Below are 27,930 nucleotides of genomic sequence, written 5' to 3'. Positions count from 1 at the left end.
TCCTCTCTGCTGAATGAAATCGCCTGTCGTCAATTAAATAAAACATTAAAAGTTTCATCCCGTAGTGAAGAGGTTAAGTTGTTATTACAGTCCCAAACTCATACAAGGACACTAATGGGTAATAACATCACACAAATGAATATATGGAATGAGGAAAGAAAGGAAGAAAATAAAAGGAAAAACCTTTTGGAAGTAAATTCAGTAGGATGGCCCATTGTAACTTAGTGTACACAGTGACCCACAGTTACACCAGCTGGTTGGTGGCAAAGCTTTGGGAGAGGAAATTGTTTACAGTACTTTTAACATAAGTTAATCCTCAAGATGAGAAATATCAGCGTTTCTTATCTTTTGCTCAATATTTTTACCCGTGTTTTAAATATTTTTTGTGAACTTTCGTAAATTTTGGTGCACTAGAAAGGTGTTACTGTAAGTGAAATGCTGTACAGTAATATCTGATTTTGTAATGATTTGTACACAAGATTCTTTTAGATAAACCTTTACTGTACTTGTGGTTAATGGCAAAACACTGGAAATAGTTATTTTTAAGTTAATCATATACTATGCTGTATGTACTGTACTGTGTGTGCAAAGAAACTCTACAACTACTTTATTGTAATTACGAATCATCCCTTGTTTATAGTCAAGCCTTAAGACTAGGTGGATCGTGTAATATACTCATAGTGGGAGGCATATTGGTTACCATGCCACCCCATGGATCACTTTATGAACCCAATAAATCCTTCACATCATATTGCCAGTTCAAAATGAGAAAAATTTGGTGCAGGTTTAAATATACACAGAGCTTGTTCAGTCAACATGCTCTAAATCCAGGGTATGTCTGCTTTCTTTAAAGTTAAGGTTCAGCCCATCATTTACATCAGTTCCTCACTGAGTATCGTAGAAGGTGGTGCTTTACTTTGGCAGTGATTGGCAGTCCGATTTATTCATGTAGGACCATTATTTGTCTTCATTGCGGCTACATTTGGGTAATTAGTCGGACCGCCCTGGGCCTCTACCAAGGTGTGCCTTCGGGGAGAAATAAGCTACCTGAAACTAACTGGATTACCAGTCCAAGTACATGTGACATTTCCCATAAAACTAAAGATTCCAGTTGAAGGAAAATTAGATAAATAAAACAGATTCCTCACTGTACAATTATATTTGACAAGATGAACACCGCAATGTTTTGGTGTCCATTAACCATCGGGTGTAAACAATGGTTGGTGTGAGGGGCTGAGCCAGGCGTTAGGAAGGTGACACTTGTGTGTTGAAGAGACCTAGACACTGAGAAGGTAAAAAAGGGGCGTCTAACACTTGGGAAACAAGACGTGTGTAGTGTGTTAGCGTTAATGGACTGTGAGTGATGGCGCCACGGTCGCCCCGCCTACCATCTTGAAGCATCATCGCCATCTTTATTAGAGTCATCAAAGGCCAGGCGAGGTGAAGACGGAGTGATGCCTGCAACTTGTGTTGCTTATAACTGTAGAATTCGTCAGAAAAAGGGGACTGGAATATCGTTTCACAGGTGAGTAAGGCTAAGCTTAAAAGCTTAACTAAAATTTTTTCCTAGGAGAAAAAAAATAAGTAAACGAGGTCCTGGAACATCATTAACTAAGGAGGTACAATATCAGTAATTACCGAGTGACAACTATGGTCATGTATGGTTTGTGAACTAGAGGACAGTGATGGGGTCAATGATGATAATGATACTTAGTTCAACACCTGCCAAAGGATGTGTCAGTTTGAGGTAATTAAATGTTATTAAGTTTTTATTTTTCCAATACAATAGATTATTATTTCATAGCCAAATGAGTAACTAGTTTTTGTACACGTAAAATATTTCACTAATGAATTAGTGGAACAAGACCAGATGTGTTGGGTGAAGTTAGGTACAGAATTAACACTTCACAGCTATATGAGTAACTAACCTTACACAAAATAAATACAACATGACAGGAAACATTTGGGTAAGTTTGGTGGGTAATGTCTGAGAACAGCACTACCTGACCTAACATACCCCTAGGGTGGGTATGTTAGGTCAGGTTCTATTAGGTTCTATGCATTATCGTGTTAATTTATGTGTTAAACAACTTACCTTAATATTGAGGTTGACATAAATCAGCAATGGTGAGGAGGCATACGTGGAAGTGTTCACCATCATTCAGGAAATATCTCTTGAACAGGGATTCGGCGAGGAAAACAACAAAAATGGTGCCGGGAGGAGAATTGTGAAGCGGGATAGAGTAAATTAAAAGATTGTCAGGTTCTATAAGGTTCTGTGCATTATCGTTTCCATTTTTGTGTTTAACAATTAGTGTGTAGAAAAAATTTCAACTAATTCGGACAATTCCTTCTGGTGGTCACCCTCTTCTACACATTTACCGCTATATTGATATCTGGTACCAATAAAAGTAACTTTGTTGAAGCTTTATAGTGTAATTTTATGTTTTTTGTGGACGTGAAATTATGCTCAGAGTGAGAGGGTTGGTTGTAAACAAATAGATGAAATGCGGTGATTCAGCAGGATTTTTGGAGGTGTGTTTATGGTAAATGGTAATTATTGACGACTGACCCGCGGCAGACTTTTCATAGAAAACGATTTAAAAAATACCACAATTTCACTGTTTTTTTATAGTGGACACTTGTAATTTGTGCAAATGTGTTAAAAAGTGGTTATTTCTAAATTAAACCTAACCTAACCTTAGTGGGTATGAAAACAGGTTACAGTCCAACTCGGCCCATTGCCAACTCGGCCCACATCCAACTCGGACCATCTCTGTTAACCAACTCAGACCACTTAGGTTAACGAACTTGGACTAAAAAGTAAAAGTTGACACATTTTTGCATGAATGATAAAAGTACAATGATAAAAAGCAGCATAGATTATAAAGGGGGGAAATTGATTTGTTATTATTTATCTTTTCATTCTATCTTATTTGTATATTAATGTACATATGTGGAAGAGGTGATCCTTTTTTTTCATATACAGGTATATAAAAATTTTATTTTATTTTTAGTTCACAATTAAGATCACTTTACCTGGAGACCTGACAATGACACCCTCACAAAATATGACGGTTGAGGATGACCTGATCATGAGATCTGAGATTGACGAGTTCCACGAGAATTTAAATAATGAGTTACTTAATGTACAAAGGCAGAATACTGTATACCAAACAGAAAACTCGGGTGAACTAACAATGACCCCAAATGGACAAATAATTATTTGAAGAATATTACTGGCCAAAGGAAGGCTATAGGTTTGAGAATAAATCGTGGTGAAGTTTACCTCCGAGATTATTGTAAAGTATTGGCCAGTAGGGTTAAGACCTAGATAAGAAAATCAAAGAGGAATAATGAACTGAAGGTAGCAAGGGAGGCGAAGTTAAACCCCAAGGGATTCTTTCAATTGTATCAAACTAAAACATGAGACAAGATTGGACCAATATCGGCGAGCTAACTGGTAACGACAGAGAAATGAACAATCATCTGAACAGGTATTTTTCAAAAAATTTCACCACCCAAAATTTAAACATCATACCCGAGGCACCAACTATATACAGGGATAGTGAAGAAAATAGATTAAGCGAGATAGTAGTGACTAGTAATGATGTTAGTAAGCAAATAGACAAGATAAATCCTAATAAGTCACCAGGTCCTGATGCGATATTTGCCAGAGTATTAAAGGAATGTAAGGAAGAATTTAGTCTGCCCTTTGCAAATTTGTTCAACATGTCATTACAAACGGGTGTAGTACCAGAATTCTGGAAGATAACGAATGTGATACCAGTTTTCAAGAAGGGAGATAGATCACTATCCTCTAACTACTGTCCAATCAGTTTAACATCATTTGCGGGCAAATTGCTAGAAGCAATAATTTCAAACCCAATTCGAAATCACCTGGAGAATCACGAATGTGAATCATGGTTCATTGTTCAAGTTCTACTAATGTAAACTCATAAAAATTGTCCTTCATATCGATTGAACCCTTGGTATTCACTCATTCACTCATCGTATTTCAGTGAACCAAAAGAGATATAAAACATATCTCAAGCTCATTCCTGAACCTCTAGTTAGCTACTTGTTTGAAGCGTGCAAGGTGGGCCGAGTTAGTAATGTGTGGGTCGAGTTGGTTATTTAAAATGGACCGAGTTGGAGGTACACCAAAAAACAGACCTTACCAACCTAACCAAACAAACCTACCTAACCTTACATAACTTCCTTACGGATCCACGGTATATTAAACAGAAAGAACTTACTGTGATATGGTATAATTTTACGTTTTTTTGTGGATGTGAGAGCAGCCGCCTTCATCAGCTTTGATCAAGCCCGGGCAGTGGATTGTTTTGAAATACGTCATATACAACATACTCTGCACACAGAGCCAGTTCAATTTCACAGTATTGCTGTGAAAAGTATTTTCTTAGAAAGATGTTTATAAATTAAAGTACTGTACAGTACAATACTGGGTTTAATCTTGGCACTTTCAAGCCAAGTTCCTTTATAAGCACTAGAATTGTAGCACAAGACCGGCAACAACCTTCACATGCCTTGCTGAAAATGAAACTGGCTTGGGAATGAGAAGCTAGCTCAGCAAAGAACAAGACCGAAGTACCGCTGGGAAAACAAAGTAGTGTGCGCCTGGGCACCTAATTATCTACAAAATGAAGCATTTGCACAAGAAATGATTATGATATCGGAACTCAATGATGAAAATAAAGTAAGAAAATAAACAGTAAAACAAATAACCCATGCATGGGTCAGTCGTCAATATTAACCCAGTAAATAATTATATTCTTCACATACAAAGCATGTCAAGACATCATTTTAGTGTCATACGATCATTTTTTCACCCTGTTTTACCCTGCAATTTTCATCATCCTTCATGTCTTGCCCAGTACATTCTACAGGTGATTGATGATTGTTAATAGAGAAAACTAAAAATACTTATAATTAAAATAAAAAGTTGTTGCCTCTTTTGAAATACTTACCATAATGATAAGAACATCTGTGAAAAAGTAAACAAAATCGAACAACTTCTTCTGGTGGTAGTGCTGTTCTCAGAAATTATCGTTAGGTATACAGGGGTTGTTATAGGGATGGTGTTTCATGTTAGGCTTAACTGGCCCACCGAACATCAAAATGCTACCTAAATTTACAATTGGGAGGTGCAGGCATTGAGTGCAGTACTGGCAACATTGACCAAAGGCTTAGTTGTGAAACCATTTCGGCTTTTCATGAAATAAGAAGTATTTCCTCAAATTGTTTGTTTAGTTGTGATACCGTGTTACTGTTTCCGGTGTAAAGTATAGAACATGAGGGCAGTGTTTTATATTTGGGCAAAATGTTAATACTAAGTTTAGAATCTCTTGTTTTTCTTGTAGGTTTATTCAGTAATAGTTAAGATGAAATTTATTCATTGTGGCACAAGCAACATTTACTCAACACGTTTACAGTATTTTCATATTTTTCATAAGTGTAACAGTATCTTACTATAAAAGGTAATTAATTACATGATAATTCCATGAGATATGTACCGTACTTAATAATTACCAGCTGCATTTGTTTGACCAACTGACGTAACAGTGAGACATCACATATACACCGTACTGTATATATACCATTACAAGCTCAGACTAAATCGGCAGCTCAATTTCATTTTATCCACTTCATATACACTATTTACAGTACTGTACAGTATTTCTCAATTTCATTTACACTTGCATTAATTCCTCAATTTGATGGCATAATGGGATACTCTTGTGTTAGGTCAGATCTATACTGTATGGTATATCATAAAAATAACACGTATTAAGATAACATAAATGCTGAAGGTACACACTCCATGAATCATGCTTTGGATCACCTGAAGTATCGTCACCCCAGAGTATCCACCTGAAGTATTGTCACCCCAGAGTGTCCACCTGAAGTATTGTCACCCCAGAGTATCCACCTGAAGTATTGTCACCCCAGAGTATCCACCTGAAGTATTGTAACCCCAGAGTGTCCACCTGAAGTATTGTCACCCCAGAGTATCCACCTGAAGTATTGTCACCCCAGAGTATCCACCTGAAGTATTGTAACCCCAGAGTGTCCACCTGAAGTATTGTCACCCCAGAGTAACCATTTGAAGTATTTGTCATCTCTAGAGGTTTACCTGAAGCATTGTCACCCCAGAGTGTCTAATACCTGAAGATGGTCACCCCAGAGTGTCCACCTGAAGTATCGTTTCATTCTAGAAGGTCCACTCTGATGATTGGCTTCATCCCCAGAGTGTCCACCTGAAGTATCACCCCCAGAGTGTCCACCTGAAGTATTTGCTACCCCCAGAGTGTCCACCTGAAGTATTGCTCACCCCAGAGTGTCCACCTGAAGTATTGTCACCCCAGAGTGTCCACCAAGGAAGTATTGTCACCCCAGAGTGTCCACCTGAAGCATTGTCACCCCAGAGTGTCCAGCACCTGAAGTATCGTCACCCCAGAGTGTCCACCTGAAGTGACGTCACCCCAGAGTGTCCACACCTGGAAGTATCGCCACCCCAGAGTGTCCACCTGAAGTATTGTCACCCCAGAGTGTCCACCTGAAGTATCGCCACCCCAGAGTGTCCACCTGAAGTATCGGGTCATCTCCAGAGGTCCACCCGAAGCACGCCACCCCAGGCGTCCACTCCGGAAGCATCGCTTCACCCCAGAGTGTCCACCTGAAGTATCGCTTTCACCCCAGAGTGTCCACCTGAAGTATTGTCACCCCAGAGTGTCCACCTGAAGTATCATCACCCCAGAGTGTCCACCTGAAGAATCATCACCCCAGAGTGTCCACCTGAAGAATCATCACCCCAGTGTCCACCTGAAGAATCATCACCCCAGTGTCCACCTGAAGAATCATCACCCCAGAGTGTCCACCTGAAGAATCATCATCCCAAAGTGTCCACCTGAAGAATCATCACCCCAGAGTGTCCACCTGAAGAATCATCATCACCCCAGAGTGTCCACCTGAAGAATCTGCATCACGGCCCCTTCTGCAATGACAATTCTTCAGGTGATCCAATATACTTTCATAACTGTAACTACTGATGTTAAAACAATACTACACATTTGGTTGAACCAAAATCTTACTTTCTTTTTTCTTGTTGCACCACACAGGTTTCCCTTTGATAGACCTGAGCTGCTAAAGGAGTGGCTGAAAAACATTAAGAGAACAAATTGGCAGCCTTCACCAACATCCTTGATATGCTCAGCACACTTCACTCCTGACTGTTTTGAAGGGAGAGACCCAAGATATCGCCCTAAGCTAACTAAGCTAAGATTTAATGCAGTGCCGACAATATTTGACTTTTCAGACCACATTCAGAAGGTAAAAAATCACTAAAGTTCTTCTGTAGTAGTCGATATAAATGAGGGAGAATCTATAATTTGCTCACTTTATACAGTACAGGCATCCCCTGGGTTATGGAAGGGTTCCATTCTGAAAACTCTTTCCACATCGCGAAGCCATTTTTCCCATATACTTTTCTTTTTTTCTTCTCTTCACCACTGTTCAGCTTGTTAGCTGCTTGGGCGATCATTCACGTCTCCTGTCACACACTGTTGGCAAGTACTGGGCATGCACTGGCTCCTGAATGTATCTAAACCTGCTCCAGTGCTGGTTAAGTCTGCTCTTCAAAGAGCTCACACTCGGTGCCATTAGAACACTCTGGCAGGTTGTCCCACAAGTTCACAATTCTCACTCCGAAAAAGTTTGCTTTCACAGTTTTCTGGACTTGCGGCTTCTTCAACCTTGAGCTGTGACCCCTTGTGGGGTTAGCATCCGCCAGCTCCAGGTAAGGACACTTGACTGAGTAGTGCCCTTTGAGATTTTTATGCACCTCAATTAATAATAATAATAATAATAATAATAAACGGTTTATTGAAAGCTTGGCAGCCGGAAGGCTGAAAATATACAATTACATAATTGGGGAATGGGTCTCTTGATTTACAAATGATGTACAAGTAACATAAGTGATAGGTCTTTCTTGCTCGTCTATAGTAGTATAAGTTAGGCAGTTGGAGGTGCTCTAATCTCTCGGGGTAGTTGAGGTGCCGAAGTGCAGGCACCAGTCTGGTGGCCTTCCTTTGGATATTTTCAATCAACTGACAGTCCCTAGCATATCTTGGGGACCAGACGGGGTGACAGTACTCCAGGCGGGGAAGCACCTTGCTCTTGAAGACCATTATGAGGGACGGACCGTCTAGATATCTGAACGACCTTCTTATATGACCTAATAATTTAGTTGCTTTGTTCACCTTCTTACAATAGCCCAAGAACTTCAGTTCATTGTCAACATACACACCTTGGTCCTTTTTGCATTCACTTTCAATTCAGTTTCTTTGTCCCAATGGGACATATGATATGCCTCCCTACCGTTGGTATGTCCGCCTGTCCGGGTGCATCCTCTTACACTTCGTGGCATTGAATCTTTGCGGTCATTTCATCGACCATTCTTGAAGCTCACAGAGATCCTTCTGCAACTCTTCACAGTGTGCTTGGTTCTTAATTTCCATAAATAGCTTGGCATTGTCCACAAACATTTGTATGGAGGAATGTACAGCTTCTGGCTTGTCATTTATGAAGCAAACAAGCAACAGTGTGTCCATTCCCGAATCCCATACACTTTTAGTTTAATCTTCAGCCTTTCATGGGGTACACTGTCGAAAGCCTTGGCAAAATCTAGTTATATATTGTCGATATTAGCACCCTGTTTTTGAATTTGGGTCCAAACATCCAGTACCCTGAGTAATTGTGCTAAGCAGGAGCATCCCGACATAAAACCGTGTTGGTAGTCCTTTACAAGGTTGTTTTGTAGTATATGTTCCGTCATGGCATTTCTTATAATGCTCTCAAGAGCTTTACATATTATGCTGGTCAGGATCACTGGTCTATAGCTATTTGTGGAGTGACAATCACCCTTCTTGAAAATAGGACTCGCATAAACCATTTTCCAATCACTGGGGACCTTTCGCTCATCCAGGCATTTACAGAGCAAGATCTTCAAGGGCTCAGCAAGCTCTTTACCCAACCCTTAGCACTCTGGGATGCACCATGTTAGGGCCGGGACTCTTATGAACCTTTAGCTTTGACGAATATTTATTATTGCCTTTCTACCAGCACTATGTCGAATGCAAGAACATTGTTCTCATCCTCTCTTGTGAACAGCGAGGAAAAGAAACTTCAATGATTCCGCTTTGTCCTGGTCAGAATCTGCGTAACTACCATCTTCAAGCCTCAGGTCCAATATTCTTACTCGCATTATTAATTTTGACTTTGCATAGTAGTAAAACGCCTTTGAGTTTGACTTGACCTCACTTGCAATCAGCCCCTGAAACTCCTTTTCAGCCCTTCTACACTCTGACTTTGCTTGGTTCCTGGATCTTGCATACATCCTACTTTCCTGCTCATCGTTTGACCTCACCCATGCCTTGAATTTCTGAGTTTTCTTATTAACTTTGTCGACCGCTGCATAGTTCATATGTAGCGGTTTCCTTGTATATTCCTGGAGACACTGGGTTTTGTCTTGGGTATATATTTCTTGATCAAATGGTTCACTTAACTGGCTATGATATTCAGAATAGTGTCTGCATTCTTATGCCTCAGTGAGTCAGGCCAGTGGATACCCCTCATCCCGTCATAATTTCCTTTGTAATATTTGCACCTGGATCTGGTTTTGTCGTGAACCAAGTAACAGTTAAATCTGAAGGACAACATTACATGGTGGCTGGTGCCAACGGGTATTAGGTGTTCCAGCTTGGCCACCATACCCTCCTCGTTTGTCCTGATGATGTCCAGTGGCTTGGGTGTTTGCTCTCCTCTGTAATGCTTCAGGTCCTTAACATGTTGGAACAGAAAATTATCTCAGAGTTTTTACAAAAAGAGTAGCGTGGACTCATTTCTCCAGTTGATGTCGCCATAGTTTAAGTCCCCCATGATAAGGAGGTGGCTAGGTTGAGCATCGCTGCGTTGTTTATTAAGGCTCTTAAGTTCCTTTGGTTTAATAAGCTACAGTTTGGGGATCTGTAGATACGCCCGGCAATAAGTAAGTCTCTCCCCTTTAATTTAATTTTAAACCACTTGGTTCTTAAAAAAAACATCCTCTCCCTGTGCCCTCACCTGACTGGCTCTAAGGTCTTGCCTAGCATAGATAACCACACCCCTCTTAGTTTGCGGCCCAAAAATGTGATACGAGCATATATATGTTTTTAACCACCTACAATGAGTCATTCATGATGTAACATGATAATAAATGAACAAAACACTAACATTTTACTTTACCCTAATCCAAAATTATGGTCTAAATTTCAAAATCCATAAGGGGGGAATTCTGTAACTTAGGGGATGCCTTTATATTATTTTCCATAAGTTTTATGAGGGAAAGGCTGCAGACACAAGTACTGTAATTTGCAATAAACATTTAGGTAATATTGATACAGTTAGTCATAAGTATGTGTGGGAAGTAAATCTCAGATGTAGCTCAGGGGATCTCATTTGCTTAAGCACATTTTTTCAGTGATTTACAAATGCAATTCACCTATACGGTACACTGCATTTGACAGAGTACTGTATAGTTGATGTTGTACTGTACTGTACTTTGAAATACAAGTCAATACTTTTACTTTGTTGGGTTAAAATCTAGTAAAATATTACCTTAGCCTGACATAGTTTTCATAGAAATAATTGTTGTTTGTTATTTTCTTTTATTTACTTAATATTTTGTTGCATCTATAAAATTAATCCACTTTACTTCTGATGTACATTACAGTACTGTATGTTTTATACAGGAGTTGGTAAGCAAGTTTGAGTTTGGTGTGTGTATCTTATCATTAGCAAAGATATGACAAGTTAGAAGCCTCCGCATTTCTCAACTGATGAATCATACATACAGTAAACTCTCAATAACTTGGCACATATGGGGCTCTGGCCTTGTCGAGTTATCCCAAATTCCGACTTATCGAGGCACTTCCCCCCTCTTACACAAAAAATAAATAAATAAATAAAAAAAATTTGAACCATTTACTTACTACTACAACTTTGCTGTCACTCGTAATCGAGTATGATGATCATCCAGCTGTGATATAATGATATGAGTTATTAAGGATGTCACCTAGGTTGGTAAGTTCTGAGGTGACTAAAGAGGCCGATATGGGACCGGCAGGGTCGATCACAGAAGCTGCACATGTGGGGGGGCTACATCAAGTGTGGGAGGGGCGGTGACAGCGTCTTTCCGTCGTTGGCGCTTGTTTGCCTCGTTATGCAGTCAGGCTAACTTGAAAGTATTGACACCTTCTTGTATGGTGCTCCTCCTCTTAAGTATTTCATTTACTATTTGTTAGATGACTGTAAAGTAGCTGCTTTGGCAGTCTACTGTCGTCCATGCAGGTAACATGGCCAGTCCAGCGTAGTTGTTCATGGATAATGGTAGCCTCGATGATCCTACAGTTGGTGTCAGCAAGAATACTGGCATTTGTTCTCTTGTCTTCCCAGCGAACTTGGAGGATGGAGCGTAGGCTACATTAGTCAATGTTTTCAAGTGCCTTGAGGTGCCTCCTGTATGTAACCCATGTCTCACTGCCATATAGCAGGTTGGGGAGGACCACTGCTCGATATATGTGTAACTTTGTAGATGATTTCAGCTCCCTACAGCTGAAGACACGGTTTCGGAGTCTACCAAAGGCTTGAGATGCACATCTGATCCGATGCTGAATCTCTTTATCGATGTCCGCGGTGGTGGACAGGTGGGAGTTGAGATACCAAAAGTGGGTAACATTAGTAAGGGCAGTACCGTTAAGCTGAATGGATGGTCGAGGTGTGGCTGAACCAGGGGCAAGCTGAAAGAGAATCTGAGTCTTACGTACATTCACCCCAAGGCCGAAGTGTGCATCGCATCTGTTTAGGTGTTCAGGATCTCCTGTAGGTCGCGTACAGTGTGAGCGACAAGGGTGAGGTTGTCTGCAAATTGAAGTTCAGTAATGGAGGCTGCTGACACCTATGTTCCTACCTGGAGTCATCTTATGTTGAAAAGATCCTTCATCCTGTACCGGATGTACATCCCGCCGGCTAAATTTGCGCTGGCACGATTAAGGAAGACAGCCAAGAAAATGGAAGAGAGAGTTGGTGCCAGTACGCACACTTGTTTAACCCCCGTTTGGATGAGGAAGAGCTCAGAATGGGTGCCATTGTGCAGGGACACTGCTGTTCATGTCATTGTGGAGTTACCTCACAATGGCGATGAATTTTGGTGGGCAGCCAAAATGGCTGAGGGTCCACCAGAGGACTTCCCTGTTGACCGAGTCAAAGACCTTGGTTAGGTTGATGTTAGCCATGTATAGGTCACGACTCTTGTTCTCTGCACTTTTCCTGTATCTGGCGGGCAGCAAAGATCATGTCAGTGGTGCCACATGATGGTCTAAAGTCACATTGAGATTTTGGGAGGAAGTTTTCCTCCTCAGGAAGAAGTCTGTTTTGGAGGATTCGGGGGATAATCTTGCCAGCTGTAGACAGCGGCGAGATCCAGTGGTAGCTGCTACAGTCTGACCGGATATGTGTACAGTACATGTACAGTAATTGCTAAATGTAAAAGAGTAACAATTACCAGCACTGCAGGTGAAGAATGAAGTATCATAGTATGTGACACAGATCCATGGTAGGTGACACAGAGGTATGGTAGGTAACACAAAGGCATGGTAGGTAACACAGAGGCATGGTAGGTGATGCAGATGGCCAGGTATGACGAGATTTTCCCAGATAATTTGACATATATCTGCATTTCCCGAGTTATACTGATACATTCCAAGACCATATCCATGCCGAGTTATATGAAATTCCTAGTTATCAAATGCCGAATTATCGAGGGTTTACTGTATTACTGTTCTTTTGAGGCTAGTGAAGAGTGATGTTGATTCCTCTTACTCCCTTGGGATATCCTTGGAGTTAGTCTGGAGGTATGAGGATGTTGCTGCAAATGTAGTTACGTCTTTCTCATATGAGGTGCGATTTGTGCAATGGAAAAAATTTGCTGTGTTGCTTTATAGCTTGCCTACCTATCATGACTTAAGGGCAAGACTGTAGCCTTCAAACTTTTTACAGTACAGTATTAAGCAATGTTTGTTAAGAGGGAGTTGAGTGATCTATGGATTGCCTCCAGTTACACATAGCTGAGAAGTTTACTATGCAAGCCTTGGTGCATATACTGTATTCATGAGATCCCTCTATTTTTTCTTATTTTTAAACTGTCACTTCCTTTCTGTTACCATGTATACCATAGATACCCAGATCCAGTCTCATTTTTTCACAACCATTTCTTAAAAATATTTTCTCCATTGCCCAGACATATTGTTGATCACTATTTCTTGCAATCACTATTGTGAAATTACAATAATACTTTTCAGTTAATGGTGCTTAATTTGTAATAAGTGCATTGAATTTCAGAGTCTTTTTGCTGCCAGGATGCCATCATGTGCAGCAATTGGGTGTAAAAATAGAAAAGAGAAAAAGGTAGACCAGAATGCCAGATATCCTGAAAAACCAGCAAGGAGTATACATAGGTAAGTGGTAAGCAAGTTATTTGCCTCTTCACACCTTTGAAAGTAGAGTGGGGGTCTACAGTGGTCCTTGTAAATTTTTAAAGTTGGCAAAGTTTCATTCATAAGGAAAATATGTATATTTATGTAGATCAGATAAGTTTACAGCTCCCCCAAATAAGTTTTATATAAAAAATAATGCTTTTCAAGGTATTAAAGCATTCACTTACTGTTAAATAACCCAATTTACCTTAGATCAGCTTCATTCTTCCTCATGTACAGTACCACACACAGGCCTTAGTGACATACGGTAACTCATATGGCGGGGCATCCAAGTTGAATGAGAGCCTAGCAGGAGGTCATGTACTTCACTGGATTGTTTTATGTGGCAGGAAGCATCCTAGTTGTTAAATGCCTCATGGAGGAATGTGTTTAGGGTTTGCATACTGTAGAGGTGTGAAGAGAAGTAACGTTACACTGGGAGTTATATGGTCACAAGTGAGGTGTGTAGAATGAGGTAGCCTGGTGTTGGTGTGAAGTTAAGTGATTCCCAAGGTGACACAGTGTATGCAGTTGTTGTGTGTATGCCAGCCATATAGTGACTGTTCATGGTGTGTTGTGGGGGGGGGGAGTGCTGTTGGTGGTGGGAAAGAGTGTTACTACCACAACAAGTCTGCTCAATAACTGTCTATAGATTGAATGGATTAGTTTAAATTTTAGTGTCAAAATATAAAAATGAATATGACTGGTTCTTGCTGTGAACCGGTTGGTTAATTCCCAATTAACCAGGTTGGTTCACATATACTATATTGGGCTTTAGTAATGAAACCCAATTGAAGTTTCTTGTTTTATTAGAAAAGTATTATGTTTATATAATTCCTGAGTGTAGATCAACCGTAAGTTCCACTATTTATGAATGTGATGAGAAAGGGACAGCGTTTATGAATATATAAACGTGAATCAACGTCCGTTCGTTATTAGTTGGTGTGAGTGACTTTGAGTAATGACCCATCGAGGGAGAACGGAATAGGTACGTCGTTCCCCCTCGAAGGAAGACGGAGCCATCCACAGCGGCTCTCAAATAACGTCTTCCTCTAGTCAAGGATATCAAACTACTGCTCGCTTTAGGTGGCCAGAGAGCCGGCTACTTATGCCTTTACTCAGCATAGTATGACGCAGCTTCCCGTGGGCACACCTTATCACCTCATAGCCAGTGGAAAGTTAAGGGGGTTAATCTGAATATAAATCAGATGTAAATAACCCATTTACACCTAGACCCCGACTTACGACGGGGTTAGGGACCCAAATCCAGGTCGTAAGTCCGACATGGTCGTAAGTCCGACATAGATAAAAAAAAAAAATTTTCTTTTAATAAAAAATCTACAATGAAATACAGTACAGTAAAAGTAATGAATAATGATGAATGGATACAGTACAGTGAAAGTAATAAATAATAAGGAATGGATACAGTGTGACTGACCACTTAACCTTTAATGTAGTCAGCTGAATGCACATGGGGCCCCCATAATTTTCTAATTATACATGGAGACTACATTAACTGGAAACGTTTCGGTATAGAAAATGCGTGTGTCATTTAAAAAAAATTTTTTTTTTTATCTATATCTGAGGCGGTCGTAAGTCCCGACGGTCGTAAGTCCCGACGGTCGTAAGTCCACGTAGTCGTAAGTCGGGGTCTAGGTGTATATAATACTTCTGTTGATGAGACAGGGGCCATTACAGCTGGGAGTTTTGGGCATGTTGCTAAAACAAGTAATTTTAGGGATAAGATCTAATTTGAATGAAGGAATATGTACAGTATTGTCATTTTCAGTAGCTCTCAATAAAAGGCAAAATAGTTATTTTGAGAATACCGTATATCTTTTTTTTTTCTTTCTCTCTATTTTAGATTAACCAACTTAATATTTTAATATATTTCCATCAGGTTTCCTGTGTCAGATCCTCCTCTTTTAAGAAAGTGGCTGCAAGCAATGAAGAGAGATTTCATTCCAAATCGGCAGAGCTTCTTGTGTAGCGACCACTTTACTGAGGCAGACCTAGACAACACAGATGAGATTGTGCGCTTACGAGAGGGTGCTGTACCTTCAGTGTTTGACTTTCCTCCATACCTTGCCAATGTGAGTATAGTTTCAGATTTCCAGAAATTAATTTTCTTTGTTTCTGCTAACTACTTCCAGTTATAGGAAATTAATATATATATGTACTGTACTGTACACTTTTTCACCGTGCTTTGATTTAAAAATGAAAGCCCACAGACATTCTTGGGTACATCCAGGGTGTCATCCGCGAATAGCCGAGAACTGTGAAGTAAAAATCCGCAAACTTGGGGCCCCCCTGTACTATGTACAGTAATTACAGTACAGTACTGTGCAGTACTTCATTTTAAGCTTTAAAAATGAAAAACCAAAACAGATGATATACTTATACTGAATTAATTTGTTCATACTTTAAAGCTTTTGAGATACAGTACAACAAATCCTCAGTTTCATGCAGTGTTATATTCCTGAGCTGGTTGTGTGTTGAGAAAATAATGGTTAGGGTCTAGAAACCACTGAGTCTGTCCATTTCTTCTTTTTTACTCTTTACATACAGTATTATAGCACTCATAGAGTATCATTTGTACACTGAATTGCATAAAAGAACCAAAAAGCTCTTAATATTCCTGAGTCATCAATTTGTAATGGTAAAATAAGAATTGAGTTAGAGGCAGCATCATTATGACCCAGGCAGATGATAGCCAGCATTGGCAATCCACATTAGAAAGTACCTCTAGTTCTTTTTCAGGATTATCAGACAATCAATAAATTCCTAATGAATAATTCAATAAATTTATGATCTGGATGAAGTCATAAAAAGTCTTGGGGATTTATTTTGTATTGGTAAGCACTGACTATCACAAGAGGAAATGATAGATAACTGAGTGATAAACTCTTCAACTTGGCACAGTGGTCCTCACCTCTCCTGCCTCAGCCTAGTGAGTCATCTCAGGATATGCATGTAGTTATTTCTCATTGCTGTATTATATAACTCTTCATGTCTTTGGGACTTAATTATTTATGCTATTTTACAATAAACAGAAATATAAGGTTATTTTTTTAATTTCCTGCTTGTGAGACAGTACTGAATAAGATAACATCCTGTAGAAAGATTTACTCGACAGAAACATCCTTATCTAAAATTTATATAATCTGGTGACTAAAATCTGCTGTGGGAAGTCCTCACTCTTCCTCCTGATACAATGATCTGGTCATATAAGAGTTTGCTGCATCTTTACTTCAGTTTTATCTATTACATCATTTCCAGTGTAGTGTAGCTTGAGGATCACCACCTGAACCTGTCCATCTGCAGTTTGGAGTACCATAGTGAACAGTCCTGGGTCCAGTATTGTTTATAATTGTCTCTTTATTGAAGGCACATAATATTGAGTATCACTTATGTGTCGAGGATATGCAACTTATGTGCTAATAATGAACAAACGATATAGAGGACAACATCTCTTTTGTCCAACAAAAATGTGTAGAACAAGGAGAAAACTAAAGCTTTTTGACAGTAAATCTCAATTTATCATCATCAAGGAGTTGATGAATTTGGTTGGCTGGGTTTGGGAGGTACACAGCTGCATCTCCTTGACTTTGTTAGAAATTTAGGTTTTCATTTTGACTTAACTTGCCTGTAAAGATTTGCAGATATCACTCAGGATATTTTTTATGCTTTTGGATGGACATCCTGTAGATGCTTGTAAATGTACAGTATTGGTTGTGTCCAGAATTTGTAACCTTATCTGATTGTGAGTTGGGCTGCCAAATTATCCATTGAAGAAGGTCCTGTCTGTCCTGAACAGTGTAACTAGGTTTATCCATTCACCTCCACCCAAAACTCCTACTACTCTATTTCTACACTGACTCCCAGTTAAAGCAAGAATTGAATTAAAACTGTGTTTGATGACCTTTAGAGTCACAGATTACATGGACTAAAACACTTAATGTTATTCTTTCATGTGTGATTGTTGGCTCACTATGAAGATGGTTCATGGCACCTTGAACGTGGAGCCATTTGTGAACGTTCACTTTTGGTTCAGTTTCTTTCCTACAGGGTGCCTCAGTCATGTACTGTATACAGGTATCCATCTCTTAACGAACGTTTGAGATTGGAAAATTGGTTTATGTGAATTTCTGAAATTTAACACATATTTTTTATATAAAGAAAGCTTTTCCCACTTATAAAAATGTGGGTCCCAGCAAAAATTAAAATTCACGTGTCCCTGGGCTGTCAGCTGGGGCAGTCATCTTGGAGACATGGGCGGAGATGTAATCTCGCTCAATGATCAAAACAACCCCCAGTCCGTATCTTTCATTCTGTCATTTCCCATTCGTTGTGTTGAACCAAGACTGCCCTCCCTAAGGTAATCGCTCACGCCATTCAATTTATTGTTTGAATTCACAGTACTCTTGCTACCACGCTGAGGTGTGAGCTATGTTATGATTATTATTCACCTTGTAATTTCGGGTAGATAAACTTAACTTTCTTCACTTTTTTCCACTCGGTTATATGCACGCACAATGCTTTATATATAATGTGCAAAATGTGAAAGAAATAACAATCATAAAGTCAAAACCATAAGGAATAAATATTTCTTTGTGTGTGAGAGTTAGCATGCTGAATGGGGAGCATTTCAGCTGGGTTGAGTTGTCATGGTAAGCTTTGAGGCCACTTGGCTGCATCTTACGGAAATGGCGGTTGTGTTAAACTCTCATTTAGCGTTTCCTTAATGGTTTTAGTTGTATATTTTCATCTACAGTATATAGTATTCTATTAATGTTTTTAATGTGTTAGGTACTAAATTACAGTAACTGGGTTCTCTTTTTAATTTGTTGGGTAGGTTTTTTGTTGTTTGTGAACTGATTTCATGTTTTGGGGGTATAATATTGGGGCTTTCTTGTTGTAGGGGAACTGAACCCTATTTTCTCCTTTGTTCTGTATTTCAAGATACAAAAATTCACTTAATGAATGGTTTTCAAAGAACCTAACCTGTTCATTAAGAGAGGGACACCTGTACATTAATTGGTTATCCATTTCTCTGAGGCAGCCAGAGATATATACTGTACGAAGTTTTTTGTGAAGAAAATGAAGACAAATCTAAAGAAATCTTTGAACATTTGCAAATCATAATTATGTTGGTCAATATCAGTGTTTTAACTTGCTTGCTTGGGTTATTAAGAGGCCAAAGGTAGATATTACATAGAGGATAAGAAAATCAAATTGAATGTTTAAAATTTAAAGTAAAATACAAGCAGAGTGTTGATGGAAGTGGTTCATTGTTGTGATGGTGAACTTGAGATAAAAACTCTTTAAATCTCAGGGACAAAGACTCACATTAAAGAAACAGGAATGGGAATAAGAAATAAAATAAAATTTTATAGACAAAACGCCTCATCTGTGAAATAACTTATGGGAAGAATCGAAGAAAATTCTGAAGAACAAAAATTGGTTAAAGTGACTTTGGAAGTAATGAAATATCATCATGGATGTCTTCTGGTGGCAAAAAGATAATTATAAGAGAATTAATTCCAAACCAACAATATTGTATGTAATAGAAATTGTAGTACAGTAGCTTAAAGAAAGTGCAATGGAGATTATCACTGAAAACTGTACATAAAAAGGATTTACCTGTACAATATTTACCCCAACTTCAAAGAAAACCATTACCCAGATTCAGGAAAGTGCTGTTAATATGAGTATTTTAATGAAAATCAAATTCTGAAAGAGACAGTCACTCTAACCTAAAATACTGTACTGTAATACAGATATTTTAGGATTATTGTCAGTGATACTTCCAGACAAAAGTGGTCTACAAACAGGTATGCCTCACTGAGGTGTTACTTAGACAACTCAAAACAAGGTAATCAAGGTCAGGTAACCTAGTTTTGAGCAGGACTGTTTCACAATGTCTACGTCAATCGCTCAGTATAGTACAGATTATTAACATCTTTCACATTACTTCTTACTAATGATATTATGTAAAGTTATGTTACTAGCACCATAACATTCCCATAGGTTACTTAGTGACCTGTCTTCATCTAATTTATGTAGAATTTCAATATTCTCTTCCATGGTGATAGGTGTATCCTGCTTCCTCTTACCACCACTGCTTCCATCACAATCATTTGGATGGCTGTGGGGTGCTATTTATATGGGCAGAAAAGAGGAAACCCACAGACATAAATGGGAAATGCAAGGAGCCATCTACTTCGATTTCAGAATGGGATAAATGTTGATGACAGGGCTATGACTGCTCATGGAAAACAGAATATTGATAATTGGGAACACAAGCACCATTTAGCTAAAATTTTGAATGTTTAGATTCTGATTACAGTATTGGAGTGGAGTTCATGTACTGCAGAACAACCCTGAATAACGAACAACAGCATTTACAAAACAAACAAACCCTGAAGTTTTAAAGGAATACATGAATATAGTAAACCCTCCCAATACCAGACTAATTTGTGTAAGCCCTGTACCTAATTGGGAGGATTTCCTCTTTTTCACTATTTTATTCATAAAATGATACAAGAGGTATTTCATACTTCATTCCTGACCACCAAAATGTACATCTTATATAATAGTGAACACTCTCATCATCATCATTTTTTGTGGCCATTTTCCATGCTTGTGTTGGTTAGCCTCTATTATTTTATGGCAGCTATTGGGCAAAACTAGAATGGGATGTCCCCCTCCTCCACTTGCCACTACAAACCCACAAACAACCCAGAAAATGCAGCAGAGATCAGGGGATGGGCACCACAGCTCTGGTGACCTGTTGCTATCAGTCATGTTGAAGCAAAGTTTTATGGCTGGATGTTCTTCCTAACAGCAACTCACAGGGTGGGAACAACTGCCAAGGCTTAGTCACAACTCCCTGAGGTAATCCAACAATACCTGCCTACCCACACCTTGCCATAATTATGGGGCTTCAGTAGTGACACATTTTTATGCTGACCTGACACAGGTGATGCCCTCTCCTCCAGTGCTAGGAATACAGAGGTAATGAATTAGTCATTACTGTATCATCATTTTCTACTATAATGACTGACACAAAGGCACCTTTTTCAAACTTAAAAACAAATTTCAAGCTTCAGTGTAATAACTTTAGGCATAATCACTTGATTTCAACACTACAGTATTCCATATAAAATATAGTACAGTAAAAGGACTTAAGAATGATGCTTCATGCTGACAAATACACTGTGGTGTAAGAAAACTGAATAGCTTTATTCAAACTCAAGTGGGGCAAGTAAATACAGGAGCCCTCAACCAATCACAGCACGGTATCTTCCAGTCCACTAATCACGTGCAGTGACTACCCTCCCAAGGGATTTGGTCAGTTTGGGTGATCAGCTGCACAAGTTTTAGCTCACCATGACCATGTGGTCAAAACTAGAGTGTTCCCATTACTGGATCTTACTGATTGAGTCTGTTAATGATGCTGAACAAAAAGATGTCCTTTACTGTGACTAGCTGGCATTCAGGAGTTACTTGTTGAGGGGGTTTACTGTACAGTGGTCCCTCGGTTAACAAGCACAATCCATTCTAGATGGTTGCTCGTTAACCGAAACCATTGTTTCAATGGGTTTTGGGGTAATTGGTTCCAGCTTACCGAAAATTGCCTAAATTCAACAAAAAAGGTAGAAAAGTACCGACACTTACTTTGAGGTGTGTATGTAGAAGGCTCCTGGATGATGATGATGATGATGGGAATTAGAATGGGGGTGGAGAAGGAAGAAGAGAAGGCATTGGGGTGGAAGAGAAGTCACCCCATGGTGCCATTTCACCCATAAAATTTTAGTTCTTTTGGTGTAATTCAAGACTATTTTCTTTAAATCAACACTGCACTGCATTATATATATATTGTCAATATGTAAAATAAATTTCAAAATTACCAATAATTTGCTTGCAAACAGAAAAAAAGCATTTAGTTGAAGAGAGTCTCAAGCAAGATATTACCTCCACTGAAAAGACAGAGAGACTGGCGCCTGTTTGGTGTGTTGCCAGGCTGGATGGCGTGCATAAAACTAGTTTCTTTACCTTCAATTATGTTCAATAATTATTGAAATTACTAAAAAATTTAATATTAAACTTTTAAAATTATTGAATAGTATAAACTTCTTGATATTTACTAAAATGGTAAGGAATATAAGCCCTAGAACCGATTACTGTATTGGCGGACTAATACTACAACAGGTGGACCGCCAAATGCAAGCGAAAACATGTTGAGGTCGGCTCCTAAGAAACTCGTTAATTGAGGGATTGCTCATTAGCCGAAGTTAAGAAACTTATGGAAGGTAACTCGTTAACCGAGGCGCTCGTTAACCGAGGGACCACTGTACAGGCATACCTCTTAACTGATTGTTTGTCTCTGTGCTGAATGAAATTATCTGGTGCTAGTCAAATAAAATAATAAAAGTGGGATCCTGTAATGAAGGGGTAAAAAAAAACTGCCTCCTAGAATGCTTTTTCACTGTAAAGATTATTGTTCTCGGAAAATTTTACGGTTCAAAAACATTAAAATGTAAAAAAAAAACGGTTTAGAAGTTTTGCATGGGACCACACACTGTACAGCACACTCCCCTTTTCTCTAATTGAAGTGATCAACCAATGAGAGGGAAGTATGTTTGTAGCTACTTTGCCAGTCAGTTTTGAATGCTGCTCACCCACATATACTGTATTTAGTCCACCATGGTGATAATTCTTTAACTTGTTTTTTACCCTAAATATCAGAAAAAGATCTACAAGTGGTAATGTTGGTAATGTGGACGAACAATCAAGGAAAAGCATCAGTATGGATGCAAAAATGCAGGTCATAAGACAGGTGGAGGCAGGTGAGCGTCATGTTGATATTGGTTGTTTCCCACTGTTGCCATGATGTAAGAAGAGTAGAGTCGTGTTAAGAGCAACAGCAGACCATGGTCAGTGTTACACAAGCTCTGACCAAATGCACTGGTAAGTATTTAACTTACAATATAGTATTTGATGGCTGTTTATCTATAAAATGTTTTTTGTTATACCTGTATATCTTGTGTACAGCATCATTATTAGTGCTATTACTATACCTGTACACAATGAAGCCTTCAGATATCTTCTAGTGCAATTTTCTCATGGGAAACATTCAGAGTATAACAGGAAATAGACTAAAATATAGAAGTTTTGAACAGGTTGAGAATGGTGGAAAGAATTAGATAAATTTATTGGAATGGAAGAGAAAATCAGTGATTGTAAACCATTACAACTTTGGACAACTTCAGTGGAAGTACATACATTCAATGATGTGCACCTTTTGTGGTACTGTAGTAATAATTGTTTGATGTTACATATGGATGTTGGATGATGAGTACATTGGACCCGCCATGAACATGTCCACCATCACACAGTCACTCACTTACTGTCCTTCCTTTGTTTTTGTCTTGGTAGTTGTACATGGGATGTGGTCAAAGTTGACTGTGTTTACAGTGTACTGTACAGTAGAGTATTTTATATTATGACCACATAGTTATACCTTACATTATAATATCATGAGTGAAAAGAGAGAGAAGTAAAATAGATGCTGATAATTCTGGTGATAGTAAGAAAGAGGTTGAAAGTGAATGTGGCAAAAATAAAAGTACTGATTAGTGGTGTGGGTGAAGGACCCTTGGTAGAAAGTGGAAAATGGCCCTGTGCAGCAACTCATTAATGTGCAATGAGTGTGGAAGGTGGGTACACAGTAGTTGTGGTGCAGTGAGGTAGATAGCAGACTGAAGGTGAAGGATGTTACAGACATGATCAGTGCTGGTGGGGGTGCTGAAACATTCTTAGTTACAAAAGTCAAAAGTGAGTGGAGGAAGTTTAGGGATTGCTGCCTTTATCATTACTTTCATTTGAAAGGAAAGATGTTTACACCTGTTGTGAGAAGTGTGATGATGTATGGCAGTAAAACATGGGTGGTTAGCTCCTTGAATAGCACAATACAGTACATCATTTGCCTATGTTACTAAAAATAGATTCGAGACAACATGGCTACAGCGCGGCAACGTTGGAACATGGGACAAACATTAGGATTACAGTTCCAGTATGTGCCAAAAGTCTCAATAGAAATACAGTATATAGTTCATATGCTGACAGCTGTTATGTTTTAGTGTATTTTGTTCTATGTCTTTTATTGAGTAAGATAATAATTGTAGCAGTGGTTACAGTACTTGAATTTATTAACGAGATTAACAGGTAAACAGCGCTTTGTTTGTCCTCCATGCCACTACCATGTGTTTGCCCAGAAGCTCTGCCTACAACTGTGACATCATTGATGAACTGTGCTATACAGGGATGCCACTTTTAATATTTTATTTGGCTAATGCCAGATGACTTTATTCAGCTCAGAGAGGACCCTGTACATAAGGGGTTAAAGAGAATGACTTGCAGGCTTGAGGATGTTGAAATGAAAATGGTGAGGTGGATGCGTAATGTGAGACTGAAAGATTGGAAACCCTGTTCAGAGCGAAGAGGGCAGCTGGGTATTGTATTGAGATTTGTATAGGGTATTGGCAATGTTCTGCATAAAGGTCGGCCGAGATGGTTTGGGCATGTGAAGAGAATGGAGGATACCAACTATGTCAAGAGGTGCACGAGTCTAAACATGGAGGGGAGGAGAGCCAGTGGTAGGCCAAGAATGGTGTGAGGAGAATTGATATTCAGAATTAATAAATTGATGAGCGAGGCTGCAGAAGACTGTGCAGCATGGAAAGCTGCCATCAGGTAGTCACGGCTAACTCACAAAAGTGTGGAAAATAGCCATAAAATAATGATGATGATGAGTATTAATGCTTACAAGAAACCATGTTTGGTGATAGAATGTTAGAAGTAAAGAATATTTATAAAATGAACAAATCTGTGACCCCACAAGTTAACAGAGCCAGAGGGCAGAGGACTGTTATTATAGTCACATCAGATACACAACATTAAGAAGTAGAGTACGGTAACTGTGAACAGAAATAAACCAGCTACTGCAAGTTCATTCATTGTCATAATTTTTTATTTTAAACATTGACTCAGTAAATTACGTGGAAATAGGAATGTGCACAGAAGCTTAAATTACTTCTTTAAGCTCACCGGCATACAGTACAGTACAGTACAGGTACCAGAATCCATCTGATGTGATAGCATATTTTTAAAAGAATTATGTACCTAATGAATATGTTTGACCTCTATATTTTTTAAACATTTTGGTTTAAAAATCTTAAAGTTTTAGATAGATCAGATAGAAATGTGAATGAAATAAAAAACAGACACACACATGGGAAACAACAGATACAGAAAATTTAAGGAGTTAATGAATACAGTAATAGTAATAATAAAATTATGCCAACATGACTACAATGTGACTTTTTATGACAGTTAAATTCATGAAAATTGAACCACACTTGACACAGATGACTGATAATCACCCCAAAGTGTAGGATTAGTTTTAGTATTCCAAGTAAAAATAAGTAGAGGGAGTTAACCTCTTAAAGCTTCTATCTTTGCTGCTCAACTGACTACAATATCACAAGAGATTAACCATATGGCACCTATATAAGTTCAGAGAGTTATAAAACCACTGTACTAGAATATGATTTACTTTCTCACCCATTAACTCTGTAAGCTCCCAAAATTGTTAAGTGAAAGTTACATCAAAATATAAGTTACATTACTTATATTTTGCTGGACTCCTAATCATGTATGGGCAATGAGAGGGCAATTATAGAATTGAATTCTACTACAGATAGCCAAAAGCCTATGAGACCTTTCAGCAATAGCATTAGTGTACATTCAAGCTTGGATTACAGTACTGTATCATATAATAAACATATTAAACATAAATTACAGACACTCTAAGATCAGAAAGCTAAAGATAAGCCAAAGGATAAGTAAAACCTGTTGTTTCACATATGACTGTATGAACCTCATGAGTGAAAAGTGAATCAATTTTTTTTGCCAGAATTGAAGTCATGCTATTTATCACATGAAGTAACTCACGGAACACAGGCTGGCGTAAAACTGTTGTTACGGTCCTTTGTATAAGAAGAATGTCACTTGTTTGATAGAAATACTGTACAAAAATATCAAACAAATGGGATTAGACAAATATATTACAGTATAGAGTATTAAAGTTAGTGAAAGTAGAGAATTTACTACTGTAATATAATTTTTAAAGGAAATAAATGCAAAGAATGAACTAACAATACTATGAAGCAGCAGTGAATGAATTAGGTGTTACAGAGCTGGTTAGTATTAAGTACAATTACCTCATTTTTATTTTTTATTTTTGCTCAGTAGAGAAGCCTTTAGGATTTGATAAACCATGTTAATACCCACTGCTGAACACACGCCAACCCTTGACTTGTCTGTGTGTGTGTGTGTGCACGCACGTGTGCCCAGTCTTGTGTAACTTGATAACTTGAATAAATAGCAATGGAAACTAACCAAACTTAGTGAGTACCGGTATATATTATAAAAAAATTATATAATGAGTTTGACAAATCAAATTTTGCTTCAGTGTTTTTCAGAGTTGTAACCCTTAGACTGTACTGTGACACACTGGGGGACTGAGGCATTTTGATGGTACTCTTGATGACTTCATGTGCACAGACTGATAGGCATTTTCAAAAACTATCAGTCAAGGCAAGGGTGGATTAATATAACATTTTAGTGGCTATACAGCAGGGGTGGGCAATTATTTTTGATGGAGGGCCACTTCATGAATGGTGGCACACTTCGCGGGCCACAGGTTAACAGCGACGAGCCAGTATTGCTGCTATGTCCACCCAACTTCCAAAATTGTCCTTTCTGTAATTAATAAGAATTTTTTTTTCTGATTGCCAAATGCAGTGGCGGGCCACAGAAATAATTTGGCGGGCCAAATGTGGCCTGCGGGCCGCACTTTGCCCACCCCTGCTATACAGTGTATCTCATTTATGTAATTACTGTGCTTGATATTAAAGAATAATGTACTGCATATGTAAGTTGAGGAAATATGTGTGTTTGGCTTATTTCCCTTTTACTTTTGATACCTGTCTTCTGTTACTCTCTCCTGTTCCTGATGTGTTTGTAAACTTTGATCTGCTCTATACAAAAATGCAAATACCTGTATGGGGATAAGTGAAGACAATGGATAAATAGATGAGATAAAAGTTGTTTCATTGCACTTATTTCTTTACAGAACAATGCTGGATCACAAAAGCCTGAAGGGAATCTACAGAGAGTTGGAGTGGCTGAAAGAGGAATGGATTCTCATAATTCACTTGAAAAGATAGATGAAGACAATGGAGAGAAAAAGCAACAGCTCCAGACCTCTACCTGTGGACCTGCTCCTCAGTTTCTCAAAGACCCAGCGTGTGTTTTTACTGATGAACAAGAAATAGAGTTAGTGAAATGTTTAATGGAGGCTGATCAAATTTTTGATGGGTTGAATAAGAAAGAAGTTCGAAGGTTTATATACGAGTTTGCAGTAAAATTTAATAAAATTATCCATAATCCAGTTTGGGATTTCGATGGATTATGTGACACTGCGTGGTTCAAAAAGTTTATTGAAAGACATCCCAGTGTACCCATAAGAAGGAGAGTTAACTCAAGAGCGGTTCGAAAACTTGATTTCACATCATATAATATAAATGCCCTTCTTGACACAGTGCCAAACTTGATACTTGCTGGCAATAACCCAGTAAAACACTGTAGCATTCAATTTGACGATGGTGATGAGGACAATAGTGAGAAAAATATGCGAATTTCACCAGGGAGTTACTTCATAAAGAGGGACCATGCTTATGCTGGTAAAAGTGCAAATAATCATTTCAGACATGAATGGCTGTACAGTACAGCCCCAGACCATATGGAACAAGATGATAATTTGTTAAATAGAGATGTGTCTGAGGGTGACGGCAGTGGGAACAGTGGAGGTTCTCTGAGTGATGGCAATGTTGGAGAAACTGTTTATGTGATGGAGGAGGAAGATGTTCTTGTACGGGAGGAGAACTGTGTGTTTATAAAGGAGGAAAAGGATGTATTTGGTAGTGATAAAGATACGCTATTTATAAAAAAGGAAAAGGACATGTTTGTAGATGACGAAGAAGATGTTTATGTTGATGTTGACGGTCCTGTGTCATGTGTAGATGAAGAGAAAATATTTATTACAAAAGAAAATAATTTGATTGTGAAGGACGAAAATGGCGGATATATGAAGGGACAAAAGTGTGTGTTTCTCAAAGATGACATCGGGTTTAATAAAGAAAGAGTACATATGTTCATAAAACAAGAGAACTGTACGTTTTAAGAAAACAACATTTATAAAAAAATAAAA

General features: G+C 38.6%; 1 protein-coding gene across 3 annotated transcripts; it reads left to right on the top strand.

Annotated features, from left to right (window-relative positions):
* The first annotated feature begins 889 nt into the window (after positions 1 to 889).
* LOC121874492 lies at positions 890 to 27,930 on the top strand. Of its 3 annotated transcripts, none has more exons than XM_042378632.1 (5): positions 893 to 1,525; positions 7,143 to 7,353; positions 13,459 to 13,574; positions 15,493 to 15,685; positions 26,794 to 27,930. In XM_042378632.1, exons 1-5 carry the CDS (start codon positions 1,455 to 1,457, stop codon positions 27,901 to 27,903), a joined length of 1,701 nt encoding a protein of 566 aa, XP_042234566.1. In that variant the 5' UTR covers positions 893 to 1,454; the 3' UTR covers positions 27,904 to 27,930. The 3 variants fall into 3 exon arrangements, with proteins under 3 accessions (XP_042234568.1, XP_042234566.1, XP_042234567.1); XM_042378633.1 differs by lacking the exon at positions 893 to 1,525 and adding an exon at positions 6,923 to 7,038; XM_042378634.1 differs by lacking the exon at positions 7,143 to 7,353 and having other exon boundaries at positions 890 to 1,525.

The sequence above is a fragment of the Homarus americanus genome, unplaced genomic scaffold (genome assembly GCF_018991925.1).
Source record: "Homarus americanus isolate GMGI-L3 unplaced genomic scaffold, GMGI_Hamer_2.0 scaffold11794, whole genome shotgun sequence".
In the NCBI taxonomy this organism is placed as follows: Eukaryota; Metazoa; Arthropoda; class Malacostraca; order Decapoda; family Nephropidae; genus Homarus; species Homarus americanus.
The sequence above is the reverse complement of the archived record's forward strand: the minus strand, read 5'-3'. Positions and strand labels throughout refer to the sequence as shown.